Raw genomic sequence first — 15,463 nt, 5'->3', positions numbered from 1 at the left:
CTAGCTGTCCCCAAATGTGCCCCCCCCCCCCCCCCCCCCCCCCCCCCACCTACTCGGAAGCCAGGGCTTAACTCACGGGACAGAGTCCGGCGAAAAGGAGCAGCAGCACGGCAGCCAGTCCCAGCACCAGCAGCCAGGCAGTCCGTGCCGACGGGTGGGCTCCAGCCGGAGTGTCCCACGGGGGCGTGGGCCGCATGTCTCGCTGGGCCCCCGCCACGGCCTCGCCGTCCGAGCCATCCTCCGGCGGTGCTGCAGACTGGCGCACGCACAACAGTGTGAGAAACTAACCTGGCACTTCCTCCAAACCAGTTGTGACAGCAAAATGCATCTTTAACCTGTGCGTGCCGAAACTTCAGGAATTTGAACGAAATTGAAATATTTTTCAACTTATTTTACTTCGTAATAAAGAATCATTCTTTTATTGGCGAAAATATTTTTCTCAACACTCTCTTTTGAGCCGTCCTGCAATGCAGGACGCTAAGCAAACTCGCTACCCGTTACTTGAGGTAAAGCTTCAAACATCTGACATCAACTTTGAAAGCACATTTCGCATCAAGCGCAGTGATTTCCGCATGATGACACGCAAAAATTATTTGTTTTTCTTGCAGAATTTTAATGTAGTCCATGGGGTCGAGTTTCAAAAATGGCATCCCCAGAAGACTGGCCGGTCTTTCTGAAAGCGCGCAATGCACAAAATAGCCCTTGCGCAGGAAAAGCTTAGGCCATCTTGAACCTACGTTAGCAAACGCAAGCTTTTACACAATACACTTTGGGTTACTGAGCAAGAAAAGCAGTGTCCTCCATGCAAAACGCTAGGCATATATGGGTTAATAAACATTTCCAGCTCACACCTTTTGAATTATGTGTGATAGCTTGTAGCCTCTTTCGCTTTGGGACGTTAAACCCCATAAAACCATGAAACCAAGCCTGTCGGGCAGCTGTTTGGGCGAGCTGATTTCTCACAAAGGAAACTGCAGAAACTGTAGACTAGGTGCATGCGTCGTCCCTTTCTCTCCTTCCATGTTTTTCTAGCACTACAGTTTTCATTCAGTACGGTATTAGTTCCTTGTAACCTCCTCTACACAGGAGGCTACTTCGTGAAAAAAAAAGAAAACAAAAGCAAAGAAATTATGTGCACAGACTGAAAATGAGAATTTTGTTCATAAGCTTCAGTGCAAGGTGACATTTTTTTCTAGCACGTTATCTCTCTCTCTTCCTTTCAGAATATGTGAAGCCATTTAGGAGTGCAGCATGGTTGCTAAATTTTGTTATAAACATTGCACTACCAGCCCCAGGCACCCTTTTCAATGCCCGGAGTTAAAAAATCTTTTTAGCCCCGTGCACCACCTTCTTGCTTTCCAAGAAGGCCTTGCTGGCACAGATGCTGTGATTCTAAATTTACTTCAGGCAATCTGTTCCAAGAGAACTGAAGTGCAGTTTACAGGCCAAAGTTTAATGAAAGCCAGCCTTGTGCTCTAGAGTTGAATTTCTCATCGAATCAGCAAATGCTTGGTTTTTCCGCATCCTTGCTATGCGCCTGACTGAAGAACTAGCTGTCTATACTCCGTTTCATGCATAGCAGGCAATGCTGCCGAAGCTAGCGTGACTGTTAGCGTAGGCTAAGTCCACGCACAGAAAAGTTGTTCACCATAAAACCGGAGAGAACACAAGCACATTTCATTGCGACAAATCTTACGTGCCACAACTGGCACCTCCTGGACTTTGTTTTACCTCATGCCACATTTTCATCCTGCGACTCGTCGAGACTTCGAGAAGCAAAAAGTACACGTGGCAGTATGATACTCGGTTGGCAGGGCGAATCGCTCCTACTCAACCGTTCACACTCCGTGAAAATTATGGCCAGAGAGCCCGCACACTGAGCGCCTGACAGCTTCGACCGTGATTTTCAATGCTACCATATTGTTTTATACCGCTCTTTGTATTCTTCAAAACAATGACCGGAGTTTCGAGAAGAACGAATGATACATGGCAGCGGAGTAATATGGTTTCCCGGACGCACTACTTCAGCAACCTTTGCAGCGTTGCCTGCTATGTGTGAAACGGAGCATAGGCTGTCACTGTTCAAGCACATCTTGCCAAGGCTTAGTGTAGTGTACTGGCTTATGGGATGAACATAAAAAGTAGAATGTACATCACTGAAGGCTAAATGAGGCAAAGGCAATTGCAAAAAGACAGGAACTTTACAGTTAAGTACTACGTCGTGGACAAATGTTTCACTGTTTTCTTGTGTATGCAATCTGTTTCAACTTATTTGTGACACACGCAAACGCTGCACGTACCAAAAAAGCGCCAAAGTTGCAACCACTACTCAAAATAGAAAGCGCGACCTGCACTCACTGTCATCAACAAAGTCCACAGCTTCCTGATTAGATAAAGGAAAGGTCACTGCTGCGTAAAATGTCTTGGCAGCAGTATACACGCCTCTTTGACAGGGGGAAACGATAATGGAAGCTTATCAGCTGGCACTGGTTATCAGCAATGAGGCACCTTTTTGTTGACCCTTAGTAGAACATGTCGCTATATGTGTCCACAGCAATGACTAAAAGCTGCTCTGCACATGACCAAATTTTCTCCATACAAAGTGTTGCACTATGCCGTGTTTTATGGTGCATAAGCATCTAAGACTATCATGTGCCGAGCTCAAGGTATGGGAAAATTGTTTTTCTGCAGAATTTTATATATATATAAAAAAATTTACATTGATGTAGAAGGCCTAAAAAGTTAGTTGTACTACTTAGTGATGACAAAGGGAAGAAACTTCACAGATGGCTAATAGAACTAACTTCAAAGAATGTCGAGCAACCTCATCTCCATATAAAACAAAATAGCACTTTATACGTTATGGCTTCTTGCCAAGAGCCAGACTATCAATGAAACCAGCATTTCCTTAGTACCAAGCTTGCCCGACTGCACTACTAACTTCATCCACCAAAACTACTTCAAATTAGACAGCAAGGCTAACGTGCTATATTTTTGCACTGGTAGGCCACTGACATCAGAGTGCGCCTATGGGAAGCACTCGTTTCAATTAAGCAAATTTCCCATGCATCAAAAGTCCTCACTGTCCATGCATTGCAGCTGCATCCCGGTACGCAAAGTCCAATAATCGCAGAAAATGTGGCAGAAAAATTTTAAATGCAATTTTTTAACCGACATGAATGAACCAAGAGCGAGCCAAAACAGCATAGACTTTTACTAATAATAAAAATTGGACAAGTGTGGTCCTCAGTGTCGATTTATTTACTTATATTATTTATTTATCTAAGAATACTGCCAATCTCATGGGAGATTACTGCAGGAAGGGCACAAAAATACAATACAAAAATTGAAGCAAATGGTTGAGGGAAGGGAAAAAAATGCAGTTAGACAGCAATGTTAATTTCACTTAAAAAGAAAAGGAAGGCTGAGAGAGAGAGAGAGAGCTAGTAAACCATATTAAAAGAAGTTTCAACACAACATGAGAGCTGGTACAGCACCACAAGACTTGCAAGGGCCAGCTACATGCGAGAAGACTGTCATGATCTTTTCTAGTACCCCATAATGAACACTGTGCCTATATATTGGGGGGGGGGGGGGATTTGCTATTGAAAACTTGAACAGCATATTGTCACGTAGCAGTTGGTACAGGTAGCGCCGCGTCCAGACGGCAGAGGAACGCCAACACCGAGATGATGCCAGCGCACACCGAGACGGCCAGGATGGAACGTCGAGCTTCGTCTTCTTCAGCAGCGAACCGCGTGGCGCACGAGCTGCGTGCCGAACAGCCGCCGAGCGGCTATTGTTGTAGACGCGGCATTACCCTCCCTCTCGGAAAGAGCATCGGCCCGATGCTTTAAGAAGAAAATAGGGAGAAAGAAACAAAAAAAAAAAAACAGAGTAACGCACAGCACTGAGTCACTGAATGTCTCGCGAAAAATAGGGCTTCATCCGCACTACATGAACAATCTCTGGTCTCTGCTGACGGCGAGTAGTCCGGGAAGCCCCATCAGGGAGGACTTCATAGGTTACGTCGCTTAGCTGACGGAGAACTCGGTAGGGGCCGAAATACTGCTTGAGCAGCTTTTCGGAAAGGCCACGGCGTCGAATGGGGGTCCATACCCACACTTTGTCGTCCGGGGCGAACGTCATCAGTCTGTGGCGGCGGTTGTAACGTCGGGCGTCACGGTCTTGTTGGTTCAGGATGCGCACTCGTGCAAGTTGTCGAGCTTCTTCTGCGCGAAGCGTGAACTCCTCGGCGCCAACGTCGGGGTCGCGGCCATCATGGGGCAGCATTGCTTCCAACATTGTCGACACTTCGCGGCCGTACAACAGACAGAAGGGCGTCCTCCGCGTGGTTTCCTGTTGAGCCGTGTTATACGCGAAAGTAATATATGGCAGGATATTGTCCCAAGAGCGATGCTCAACGTCAACATACATGGACAGCATGTCGACGAGAGTTTTGTTGAGGCGCTCGGTCAGGCCATTCGTCTGGGGATGGTAGGCGGTTGTTTTCCTGTGAGTAGTGCCACTCAGCCGCATGAGGGATTCCAAGAGTTTGGCAGTGAAAGCGGTGCCTCTATCCGTGATAATTAGTGCTGGAGCGCCATGCCGGAGGACGATGCGTTCCACGAAAAATTTCGCAGCCTCGGCTGCTGTGCCGCGCTGGAGGGCCTTGGTTTCAGCGTAGCGCGTAAGGTAATCAGTAGCGACGATAATCCACCGGTTTCCCGAAGATGAAGTTGGAAAAGGGCCGAGAAGGTCCATGCCAACTTGCTCAAACGGGAGTCTGGGCACTTGAACGGGATGTAAAAGTCCAGCTGGCTTGACAGGGGGTGTTTTTCGTCGTTGACAATTACGGCACGTGCGCACATAGTGTCGTACAGTCGCCGCAAGCTTAGGCCAGTAATAGCTCTTTTTGATCCGAGCCAGAGTGCGGGCGTAGCCGAGGTGACCTGCGGTGGGCTCGTCGTGACACGCCTGCAAGATTTCTTCACGGAGATTCGCTGGAACGACGAGGAGGTAGTCGCTTCCGGTTGGAGAAAAGTTGGCTTTGTACAGCACGTTGTTGCGCAGACAAAAGGAGGACTGGGTTCTTGCGAAGGGCTGGGGAACCTCCTCGGTACGTGCTTCCAGGAAGTCGATGAGAGGTTTCAGCGCCGGGTCCTCACGTTGCTGACTGGAAATAGTCGCTGCGTCTACGGCTGCGATGAGAGGAAAGTCCGGTTCGTCGTCGTCGCGCGCAGCCTCGACTGGATATCTGGACAAGCAGTCGGCATCGTTGTGCTGGCGCCCTGATTTATAGACGATGGACATGTCAAACTCCTGAAGGCGTAAGCTCCAACGCGCAAGGCGGCCAGAGGGATCCCGTAAGTTCGTCAACCAGCAGAGAGAGTGGTGGTCGGTTACAACTTGAAAATGTCGACCGTACAGGTAAGGTCGAAATTTTGTCACAGCCCATACCACGGCAAGGCATTCTTTTTCGGTCGTGGAATAATTAGATTCGGCACGAGACAGAGTGCGGCTGGCGTATGCTATTACGCGCTCAGCGCCGTCCTGCCACTGGACGAGTACAGCACCGAGACCCACGTTGCTGGCATCTGTGTGGACGAGAGTCTCCGCACTAGAATCGAAATGACCAAGGACAGGCGTGGTTTGCAACCGTCGCCGTAATTCATCAAATGCCTGCTGCTGCTGTTCTGTCCACGTGAATCGGACGTCCTCTCTTGTAAGATGCGTCAACGGTGCAGCAAGTCGGGAAAAGTTGGCAATGAACCGCCGGTAATACGCGCAAAGGCCCAAAAAACGCCGGACCGTTTTCTTGTCCGAAGGAGTGGGAAAGTTGGCGACGGCAGCTGTTTTAGCCGGATCCGGCCGGACTCCACGATGGCTGACGACATGGCCCAGGAAAAGGAGCTCCTCATAACCGAAGTGGCATTTCTCGGGCTTCAACGTCAGGCCGGCAGATCGTATAGCCTGTAGCACGGTCAAGAGGCGCTGGAGGTGCTCTTCGAACGTTGGCGAAAATACAACAACGTCGTCCAGGTATACCAAGCACGTCTGCCATTTCAGGCCCGACAAAACAGCGTCCATCATTCTCTGAAATGTTGCTGGAGCTGAACACAAACCGAAAGGAAGGACCTTGAACTCATAAAGGCCATCCGGCGTCACGAACGCTGTCTTCTCGCGATCCCGCTCGTCAACTTCGATCTGCCAGTAACCACTTTTTAAGTCCAGCGAAGAAAAGTAGCGCGCGTGCCGCAACCGGTCAAGAGAGTCGTCAATGCGTGGTAACGGGTAGACGTCTTTCTTGGTAACCTGGTTAAGCTTCCGGTAGTCAACGCAAAATCGCAGACTACCATCCTTCTTCTTAACCAAAACCACAGGCGAAGCCCACGGGCTCCTCGACGGCTGAATAACACCATCATGCAGCATCTCTTTGACTTGTTCAGCTATGGCTTCACGCTCCCGCAGTGAGACACGGTATGGGTTTTGTCGAATTGGTCGGGTACTGCAGTCCGTAATGATGCGGTGCTTAGCGAGAGGCGTCTGTTTGACTGCCGACGTAGACGAGAAACAGTCTTGGAACTGATGCAGTAGGCCGACTAGGCTCTCCCTATCGGCCGGGGGTAATCCTGGGTTCACGTCGAGGATCAGCTGAGGTGTGCAAGAATTGGACGTTTCGCTCTGGAGGGCAAGGCAGTCGTTAATTTCGGCGATGCCCTCGAAGTATGCGACCGCAGTGCCTTTGGCGATGTGTTGCCGTTCGGTCCCGAAATTCGTTAGAAGGACATCTGCCAGGCCGTTCCGTAGCGTGACGATACCTCTGGCGATGCAGACCCCATGAGAGAGTACAAGCGCAGTGTTCTGTTCTGCTACGCCGTCAGCACTGCACAGGTCGTCACAAATGACGGTAACGAGGGCACAGGATCGCGGAGGGACGGTCACATCGGCGTCGATTATGCGCAGGGCCACTCTGCGTGGTTCGGTGTCGATTGGAATCGTTCCAGGGGTCGAAAATGTTACCAGACGATCAGGAAGGTTTATGATGGCACCATGCTCACGCAAGAAGTCCATTCCGAGGATCAGGTCTTTGCAGCAGTGCGGCAGAACAACAAAAGTGCCAACAAAAGCAGAATTGGCAATGGTGACTCGAGCAGTGCATCTTCCGACAGGCGTCATGAGGTGACCCCCAGCAGTACGAATTTGAGGTCCATCCCAGGCTGTCTTTACCTTGCTGAGGCGATCCGCGAGGTGCTTGCTTATGATCGAAAAGTCCGCGCCTGTATCGACTAAAGCAGTCACTGGGTGCCCGTCAACGTGAATGCGGAGGTCGGCGCTAACTGCATCGGTGTCAGGGAAACTCGGGTTCACAGAATCGTGCTGCGGCGGCATCGGGATCTCGGCATCGCGCTCCGGCGGCGTTCGGGGGTCTTCGTTATATCCGCTGTCAGCAACCTTCCCCCCTGAGGTCGCCGCTTTCAGTTTCCCCGGCGCGGGCTTGGAGACCGGCCCCGCAGTCCATCTGAGAAAGCCTGGCGGCTGGGCGACGTGACGCGTGCGGGAGACGGAGATCGGGGTCGGCGGTTAGAGGTGGTGTCATGGGCAGCAAGGTACTCCTCTATTTCGTGGGGTCGCTCACCGAAACGGGGACAAGGAGCGTCACGTGGGAAACCCCGGAGGCCGATTTCACGGTATGGGCAACGGCGATACAGGTGGCCGGCTTCCCCGCAATGGTAACAGAGCGGCTGCTGATCAGAAGTGCGCCAAACAGCCGCCTTCCGGGCCGGTGGACGCATGGCAGGTCCTCGCTGAGGCCGCTGGTAGAATGACGGTGGCGGAGCGGTTGGCGGCGGCGGGTGGTACGGCAAGCGTTGCACAGGTGGCAACTCGGAACGGAGAGCCGCGGCGTAGCTCATGGGGCGTGGCTCCGGCATGACTGGAGGAGGCGGTGAAAATGCTTGACGAATCTCGTCGCGCACAACCTCGGTAAGAGCCGCAGCCGTCGGGTCAGACGAGGCAAGGGTCAGTTTCTGCAGCTCTTCACGGACCACAGCGCGTATGAGCTCACGCAGCGACGCATTGTCGCTGGACACGCTCAAAGAAGCCGCACTGGCGCTTGGCTCTCCGCACAAGGAGTCATTTCGGCGGCAGCGTTGATGCAAGGCCCGCTCAATGGCGGTCGCCTCTTTGATGAAGTCGGCTACCGTCTGCGGGGGATTCCGGACCAAACCAGCGAAGAGTTGGTCCTTCACACCTTGCATTAGGTGGCGGAGCTTCGCGGATTCCGCCATATCTGGATCAGCGCGCCGACAAAGACGGGTCACGTCCTCGGCGAACATTGCAACGGTCTCATTAGGCTTTTGTACGCGAGCGTCCAGGAGGCGCCGCGCACGATCCCGGCGGTCCGTGCTAGCAAAGGTGTCCCGGACCTGCTGGCGGAAGGTATCCCAGCTTTGGAGATCGGCCTCCCTGTTCTCGAACCAAATCTTGGCTCCGTCTTCGAGGGCGAAATACACGTTCCGCAGCTTCTGCGCAGGGCTCCATTGGTTGAAATCGGCAACCCGCTCAAACTGGTCAAGCCAGTCTTCAACGTCTTCGAAAGTGACGCCATGGAAGCTGGCTGGCACGCGGGGTTGCTGGAGCGTCAAATGTGAAGCGCTAGCCTGAGCCATGGTGGTATGCTCACCAGGTCGATGAGTGCGTGCCTCTTTTGGGAGGAGACCAAACTCTGGGACCAGTCCCAGGAGACGGCGGCTGCTGCGGTGAACGGGCGTGCAGACAAGGGGTAGCTGGTCGGGACTCGATGAGCGGCTGTCTGAAGAGGTGTTGGACATGGGACGTCGAGCCCGCACCTCCACCAGTGTCACGTAGCAGTTGGTACAGGTAGCGCCGCGTCCAGACGGCAGAGGAACGCCAACACCGAGATGATGCCAGCGCACACCGAGACGGCCAGGATGGAACGTCGAGCTTCGTCTTCTTCAGCAGCGAACCGCGTGGCGCACGAGCTGCGTGCCGAACAGCCGCCGAGCGGCTATTGTTGTAGACGCGGCAATATCACTACAGGCTTGCTGCCTTAAAGAACGGACTGGCACATTACCTGTTTCCTGGCACTACAATGCCGCCAGACCACTTTTGTGCCAAATTCCACTTCACTCAGTCCCACTGCATTACACTTTGCCTTCGCCATGTACTATATTACGCTGCAATGTCGACTTGCTCAGCATTCCTCACTCCTGCGTTTACACCGCTATATCTTGCATGTTTCAAACATTGTGCTACCCCAAACTGAAATTGCTCTCCCATCAGTCTTTGCTCACAACATAAGTGCTCATCATTCGCAGCTAACAGAACACAGATAAGATTTATAAACTTCACAGCTCCCTCCTTCAAGAGGGGTTCCCCCAAAAAAGACGAAGCACTCACCACATTCTCTGCATGCTCAGGCCCCAGGAGGTCATCCGCGGTTGTCGAGGACAGTGTGCCACTATCAACTCGCAGCCTCTGCGGCCAGGGGCCTCCTTCTGCACTCTTGCCAATGCCTGCACTTGCTGCAGCTGCACAGCAAATGGGTTCACACAGCTGTCATTAACGACTAGAGCGACTCTGCTCACATTTGGATTCTGCAGTGTGTGCGGCGTCGCAATAAAGACATCAAGCCTCACAGTCCACTGGCTGTTTTGTAGTAGCAATTAGGCCCAAAGGGACCACAGCAGACATAATATGCATTCAACGTCGCCCAGAGAAAAATGAAGACTTTATGTAGGCATTATGCACTGTAATGCCCGAAATTTCATTAACATGAGGTATATGCACACAAAAAGAGCCACGGAGATCACTGACCAGCACTGGTCCCATCACTGCCTGCACACTACCTACCTAACAGTGCACTAACGAATGACGAGCCAGTGATTGTGGTCAGCACACAAACAATACAAGCACTAAACAAAACAGTAAAAGAAACGGAGTTAAATGACTGAACAATCTGCTTAACACAGAACCGCATAAAACGAAACTTAATTGACTGCTAGACATTGCCGTGTGATTGGGTTTTGTGGGCTTTTATGCCACACAGGCAGCCAAGGCCTTCATGCATCACGCTCAAGGTATAGACAAGTTTTGTTCAGAATTTTTTAAGATGTAAACAATCATCCGTGGCGTAGAGGGCCTAAAAAGTTTGTACTACCTAGTAATAACAGAGGAAAAGAAATTTAGAAATGGCTAATAGTAAAAGCCTTAATCACGCTGCGCGAAGAAGCTGAATCATCACTTCAATTTTTGTGGTGCAGTATGCAACTGCATGCTAGTGCAAACACATGCACACATACCAAGTAGATAGGGGCGCTCAAAAATATTCGTGCCTCATGAACCGCGCATAAAAGAAAACTGAGCACCTGCACTAAAATACAGATGGCAAACAGAATTGCGCCACTCTCTTGAGCGGCAGCAAGGTGCAACCAGGCTCAAAAAATGCCCAGGCACCGAAAAGACAACTGGTGATGAGCGTACAACAACAACGAAGCTTCGGTGACAGCGAAGTAAGAAAAAGTGCCAGAAAGTTAATGCATCGCCACTCTGAGGCAACAGCAGTGATGCAAAGTCATGATTTTGACAGTGGTACGTCGAACATATGAGCACAGCGCATTCTAATATCTCTTCCCACTAGAGAATGCAATACGAATTTAGGGCCCTGACTGTCGAAACTCACGATACCATTTCCCAACACGCTCACACCTGCCCGGAGGGTCTTGAAAGAGACAAGAATAAAACGGAGGGACCGTGAAGATAAAATGGGTGACACGAAATGTTTCTTCCACAAAATGTTTTGCAACAACAGTGCTCTGAAGGAACAGTTTATCGCTGTCAGTCATACCTGTCAGTGCATGTCAATCATTAGCACAAGGACACAGACAGCAATGTAGTACTGAGAGCTACAATGACTCATTCATACTGATCGCTACAAAAGACTGGACTGCCATCACTGACGTCATTACTTCAGAAAGATCTGCCACGAATTCACCTCGTCTGTCTCCACTCTTTTGTAAAGACCACCAAGCCTTGAGAATTAAAAAAAATGATGAGAGAAACTGCTAGTCATTCACCGCTGATTCAAAGTTGTGTGCACACACATTGATGGACAACAGTTAAAATAGAATGGATCAAACCTGGCCATCGCACGATGCCCACACTGACAACAGTGACACTGGCACATGGCCAATGGTTCAAATACAAATAGCAGTCATTAACACAGCTGCACCCACAGGCAGAATACAACACACCTTCAGTAGAGGATGCCATGCTCTCCTGTTGCCCACAACCACCCCGAGGAAATGCTACACAAGAAAGGGATGCAGCTGCAATACACCAGAGAAACGTCGGGGGCTTCATTCCTTCTTAGTATCCCATGCCTCTTGTTGCCCCGAGAGCAACAAGAACCAAAGCATCGGTGATAAACAGAAACATGACTCATGCCAGCTGATTATCTGGGCGCTGGACACAACGTAAACAAACAAAGTGCAAGCTGAAACAGAACACTGAATTATCAGTGATGCAAGATCAGCAAAAAAAAGGAAAGCTTGCAGCCAATAGCAACATTACGCACAAAGTGACCGGAAACAGGCAAGCAGAAAACCAAGCAACAGCAAGCATTTTGCGACTTCTGCAAAGCGGTCTCGGAAAGAAAAAAAAAGAAAAAAGAAAGCGTGGATCAAGTGCTCCAAACGATATTATCTCCTATATGCACTGCAAATAAGGTGAAATCTTGCGGAAATCCTTGGAAGATACAGATAGCTGAAGAAAGGTGCCGAGACCTTCCTGCCTCGTCAGACTTGTCTGTGGCAGGCACAAAGCTCATTTATAAAGAAGTGAAACAAACTAGGCTTTAATTAATGATATGCAGCTGTCGCAGAGAGGTACTTCTTCAATATTACTCTAATGAAGCTAGTCTGCTTCAACAAAGAATTTCTATTTGAGCATAGAAAAAAATAACAAAAAACACAAAAGACAATAAAATTGTGTTAATTTATGTGCAGCTAGGTTTGATACCCTATGAATTCTGAACAATGATCATATGCAACCTGTGAAAACAAACAAATATTCATCCAAATTCACAGCTTAAATGTAACTTGTACGAAGTTTAAGACATCTAGCAAGTATATTAAATCTCTGCATGAAGTGAAGTAAGCTATGCTCATCAGCCCAATTTTCTATACCAAGTAAACCACGCCTTTTCCATGACATGTTTCTCTGCTCACATTGCAGAAGAGGTGGCAACCAATACCCGTTTCACTCCTGATCAGTAATAGTGATGTATTAACCTTTTAAACCAGATAAATGGTATCCCTGCACAACACAGTCACCTCAAATTGCTTATTTAAATATTCTGCTTTTCCTTATCAGAGGGAAACAATCACAGAACAATAGTCACAGCAAGGTATAACATGGCTTAGTTAACAATAAATTTCCTTGTCAAATTCGGACCTCCTCTGTTGGTGATTCTCAGTCATTCTGTACCTGTCAAGACATGAAATTTACTTTTTCCCTCCCAGATTAGTCGCGAGACAAACAGCAGCCACAGCAATGAAGTGCAATGCCACCCACAGTGTGCCGGACACCTCAGACTCATTTTCCTTCTTCCTGTCTTTCAAGCCAGGCTGCAATCACCTGAACCAAACAGCGCACCAGCAATAATTGCTCCGGCTTTAAACTCCCTTCCATCAACGGTGCCCGTCATGTGAGTCAGTCCTCTAGCATCTTTTCAGCAGGCTTTGCGCCACAGGGTACATCTGCAATGTAGCCCACGCTCACGCATGAGTCACGCGCAGGTGTCCGCTGCTTCATCAGAAAGCATGCTGCCAGGCCGCAGCTTGTGCAGCGTCAGTCTGAGCCCCTGGCTCTTATGCTGGCCATGAATGAGTTCACCGCTGTATGCGACAACTGTCGAGACTTAGAAGGGGCCAGAAAGAGTGCGTTAGTGAGACCGATTTGCTCCGCAATACAAATGTTCTCAGGAGAATCAAAGCACAGCAAGTCATCTTCATAACTTTATGAAACCAACTCCACCAGCACAAGAAGAAGATAACTCATCCAACCAAGCAGTGATCTAGTGTGAGGCTGTATCAAAGGGTGGTCAACCTTAGAATGAGCTCCCACTAACATACAAATCATCAATACAAACTATTTTTATCTCAATTTGAGTGTTTCCCAAAATAAAAGGCACTGCACCTCACATCTTTAGCTACCTCAATGTGAGAAGGAACTTTTTTAACTCATCCCAAAGCAGCTGTAAGCTGTTGATCATATACACAATGGCAATGCAGCAAACGAATAAACTAAGTACAAGGGTATGTGGTCATGTCTAAGCACATAATGCAGGTTTAGTGGCAGTGACAAGACGTGCGTAGCACCATCCATCCATAAGACTACATGCCCAGCACCAAAGGGCTGCTGAAGTGCACGATGCGAAGAACGTCCAATGTTGCCTAGACACACAAACTGCATCACTGGTCTCTTGTGGACTCCAGCAGATCAGCATACCTGCCTTCATTCCTAGTATAACCATCCCCAACATACACCCTCAGGCAATATGCACGACAAAAAATTATATTTCACAAAACCAGCCTTCTGGACGCTATGCACCTGTAGCTGGTTACCACATATGGCAGCCTGAGTAAGTGGCCATTTTTACAGCACTTTGGAAGGGACCGACTTTACAACTGATTTGGAGAATTAGATGAAACGCTACATGCAGCACCCAAACTACTCCCAAGTATTTCACCCTCCGCCAGAACACAGCAGTGACAGCCAAAGCTGCAGCACAACACCGCAAATAACCTTCATTATAAGTGCATCGTATGCTAATTGCAAGCATTTTGCCGACGTTATACCTTTTGTCACATTCATATTTTTAGTTCAGCCTATGCAAATGGAGACGCAACGTTAAGCTCAGCCCAATGCCGCCATATCGTTGTTAGAACAGGAACCATTTTCGTCAACAAGCCTACACTCCTCTTAGGACAAGAAGCAGCAGAATCGTTGCTCTAAATAAAAAATAAAGTGAATTTATCGTTCATATGTTTTGTTATTAGCGAGATGGGACGAAGTGAAAGCCCAGTGGCTTATTTATGGCCACTGAACGCACTCAAAACGGCAGTAATAACAACGAATTCAGTCGGAGACTAGGGGTCCTGCTTCGAAGGGGGCCTCCATTTTTGAAATGATGTTTGATCGTACGCAAAAGTCGCACACGGAGATTGCGTATGTAACACAAGCATACATTAAGGCTTAATATGAAATAGCGTTAAGTGCATGCACACTTTAAATCATGCTATCCTACATGCCGATTTTGTGCTGGCACTACATTCTGCAGCATCAGAATGTCGCCTGTGCATTCAGTGCAGTTTCGGTAGCCCTGCAAGGGACTACCATGGAGTATAGATGGGACGCTTATCATTTCAGATGGAGATGGAGTATAGATGGGACGCTTATCATTTCCCAGCCACAACAGATAAGCGATTCCTGATGTGATACAAAGGGAAGGGCTTTCATGCACTGCTGCATGTTTACACACTTGCGTACAACTCCCAACACACTGTATTTACTGACGTTTAGGTCAACCTTCTTTTCAGAAACTGCGCTCTTCAAACTCGGGAGTCGACCAATATGCAAATCGCAAAGGTGAGGTGTGAGCCCATCTATGAGCTTGGAAAAGGAAGAGAATGACGCCAGTGATGTTGCTGGGGACAGTCTTGTAATGCTGGCAGTGTTCGAGCCTTCACAAACTAGGTCAGCCGCTGCCTTTGTTACTGTGCAAAGGTTGCACACACCCCCTTCTAACTCTTAAGCAACCCGCACAAAGGGTTCTCAGATAAGGCCAATACAATGCAAGAACAAAGTCATACCATGCCAACTGAGTACTTCAGAGGTACTATCATAAAAAAGAGAATTTTCTGTGTCGCTCAGCTGCAGGTGAGTAATGCCTCCTGAATGTGGGCGACCATTTTCGGCAGCATTTAAGCTAGACACGTTCTTACACCCAGATGTGCAAAAAAAACTGAGCGACCATTTCTATGCCCAAGAGAATAGCATACTGGGGAAAGCAGTAGGTGCACTTTTCCAGTAATGAGTTTATTGTCGTGCTGCTGCAGCTGTTTTATTTGCCCGTTGCTGGGTTAGAGCTCCTGTTGGTCAACCAATATGATATCCTATTTTTTTTCTCTCGTTTCTGCTTACTGATGTTAAGGAGTTGGCCTATACGAGGTATAGACTAATATGAGAGTAACTATGGTAGCTCTATACCGTGCTTCAGCTTTCCAAAACGAAAAACTCCAGCATTTGACACAGCTCACAAACAGCAGGTTTCCTGAAAGCATCATCAAGAGTTCTCCCAAAAGGTTCAATATTTCTCACACCACTCATATTAAGGCAACTGTTTTAAGGATGGCTAACACCCGTAGTAGATGGAACA

The 15,463-nt window shown here is 48.9% G+C and overlaps 1 protein-coding gene across 1 annotated transcript in view; it reads right to left on the bottom strand.

Moving 5' to 3' along the window:
- Positions 1-15,463, bottom strand: part of LOC149370123 (tyrosine-protein phosphatase non-receptor type 7-like) — a 44,627-nt gene that overhangs the window by 26,126 nt on the left and 3,038 nt on the right. Inside the window, exons 2-3 of the mRNA XM_089560194.1 lie at positions 9,424-9,554; positions 77-256 (exon numbers count right to left, since the gene is read on the bottom strand). Coding sequence (XP_089416320.1) covers positions 77-256; positions 9,424-9,554 — 311 coding nt within the window. The remainder of the gene's footprint in view (positions 1-76; positions 257-9,423; positions 9,555-15,463) is intronic.

Source organism: Amblyomma mixtum, chromosome 1 (assembly GCF_055824585.1).
Source record: "Amblyomma mixtum isolate Tamu chromosome 1, ASM5582458v1, whole genome shotgun sequence".
Taxonomy (NCBI): Eukaryota; Metazoa; Arthropoda; class Arachnida; order Ixodida; family Ixodidae; genus Amblyomma; species Amblyomma mixtum.
Note: the sequence above shows the minus strand (reverse complement) of the source record. Positions and strands in the feature narration are given on the sequence as shown.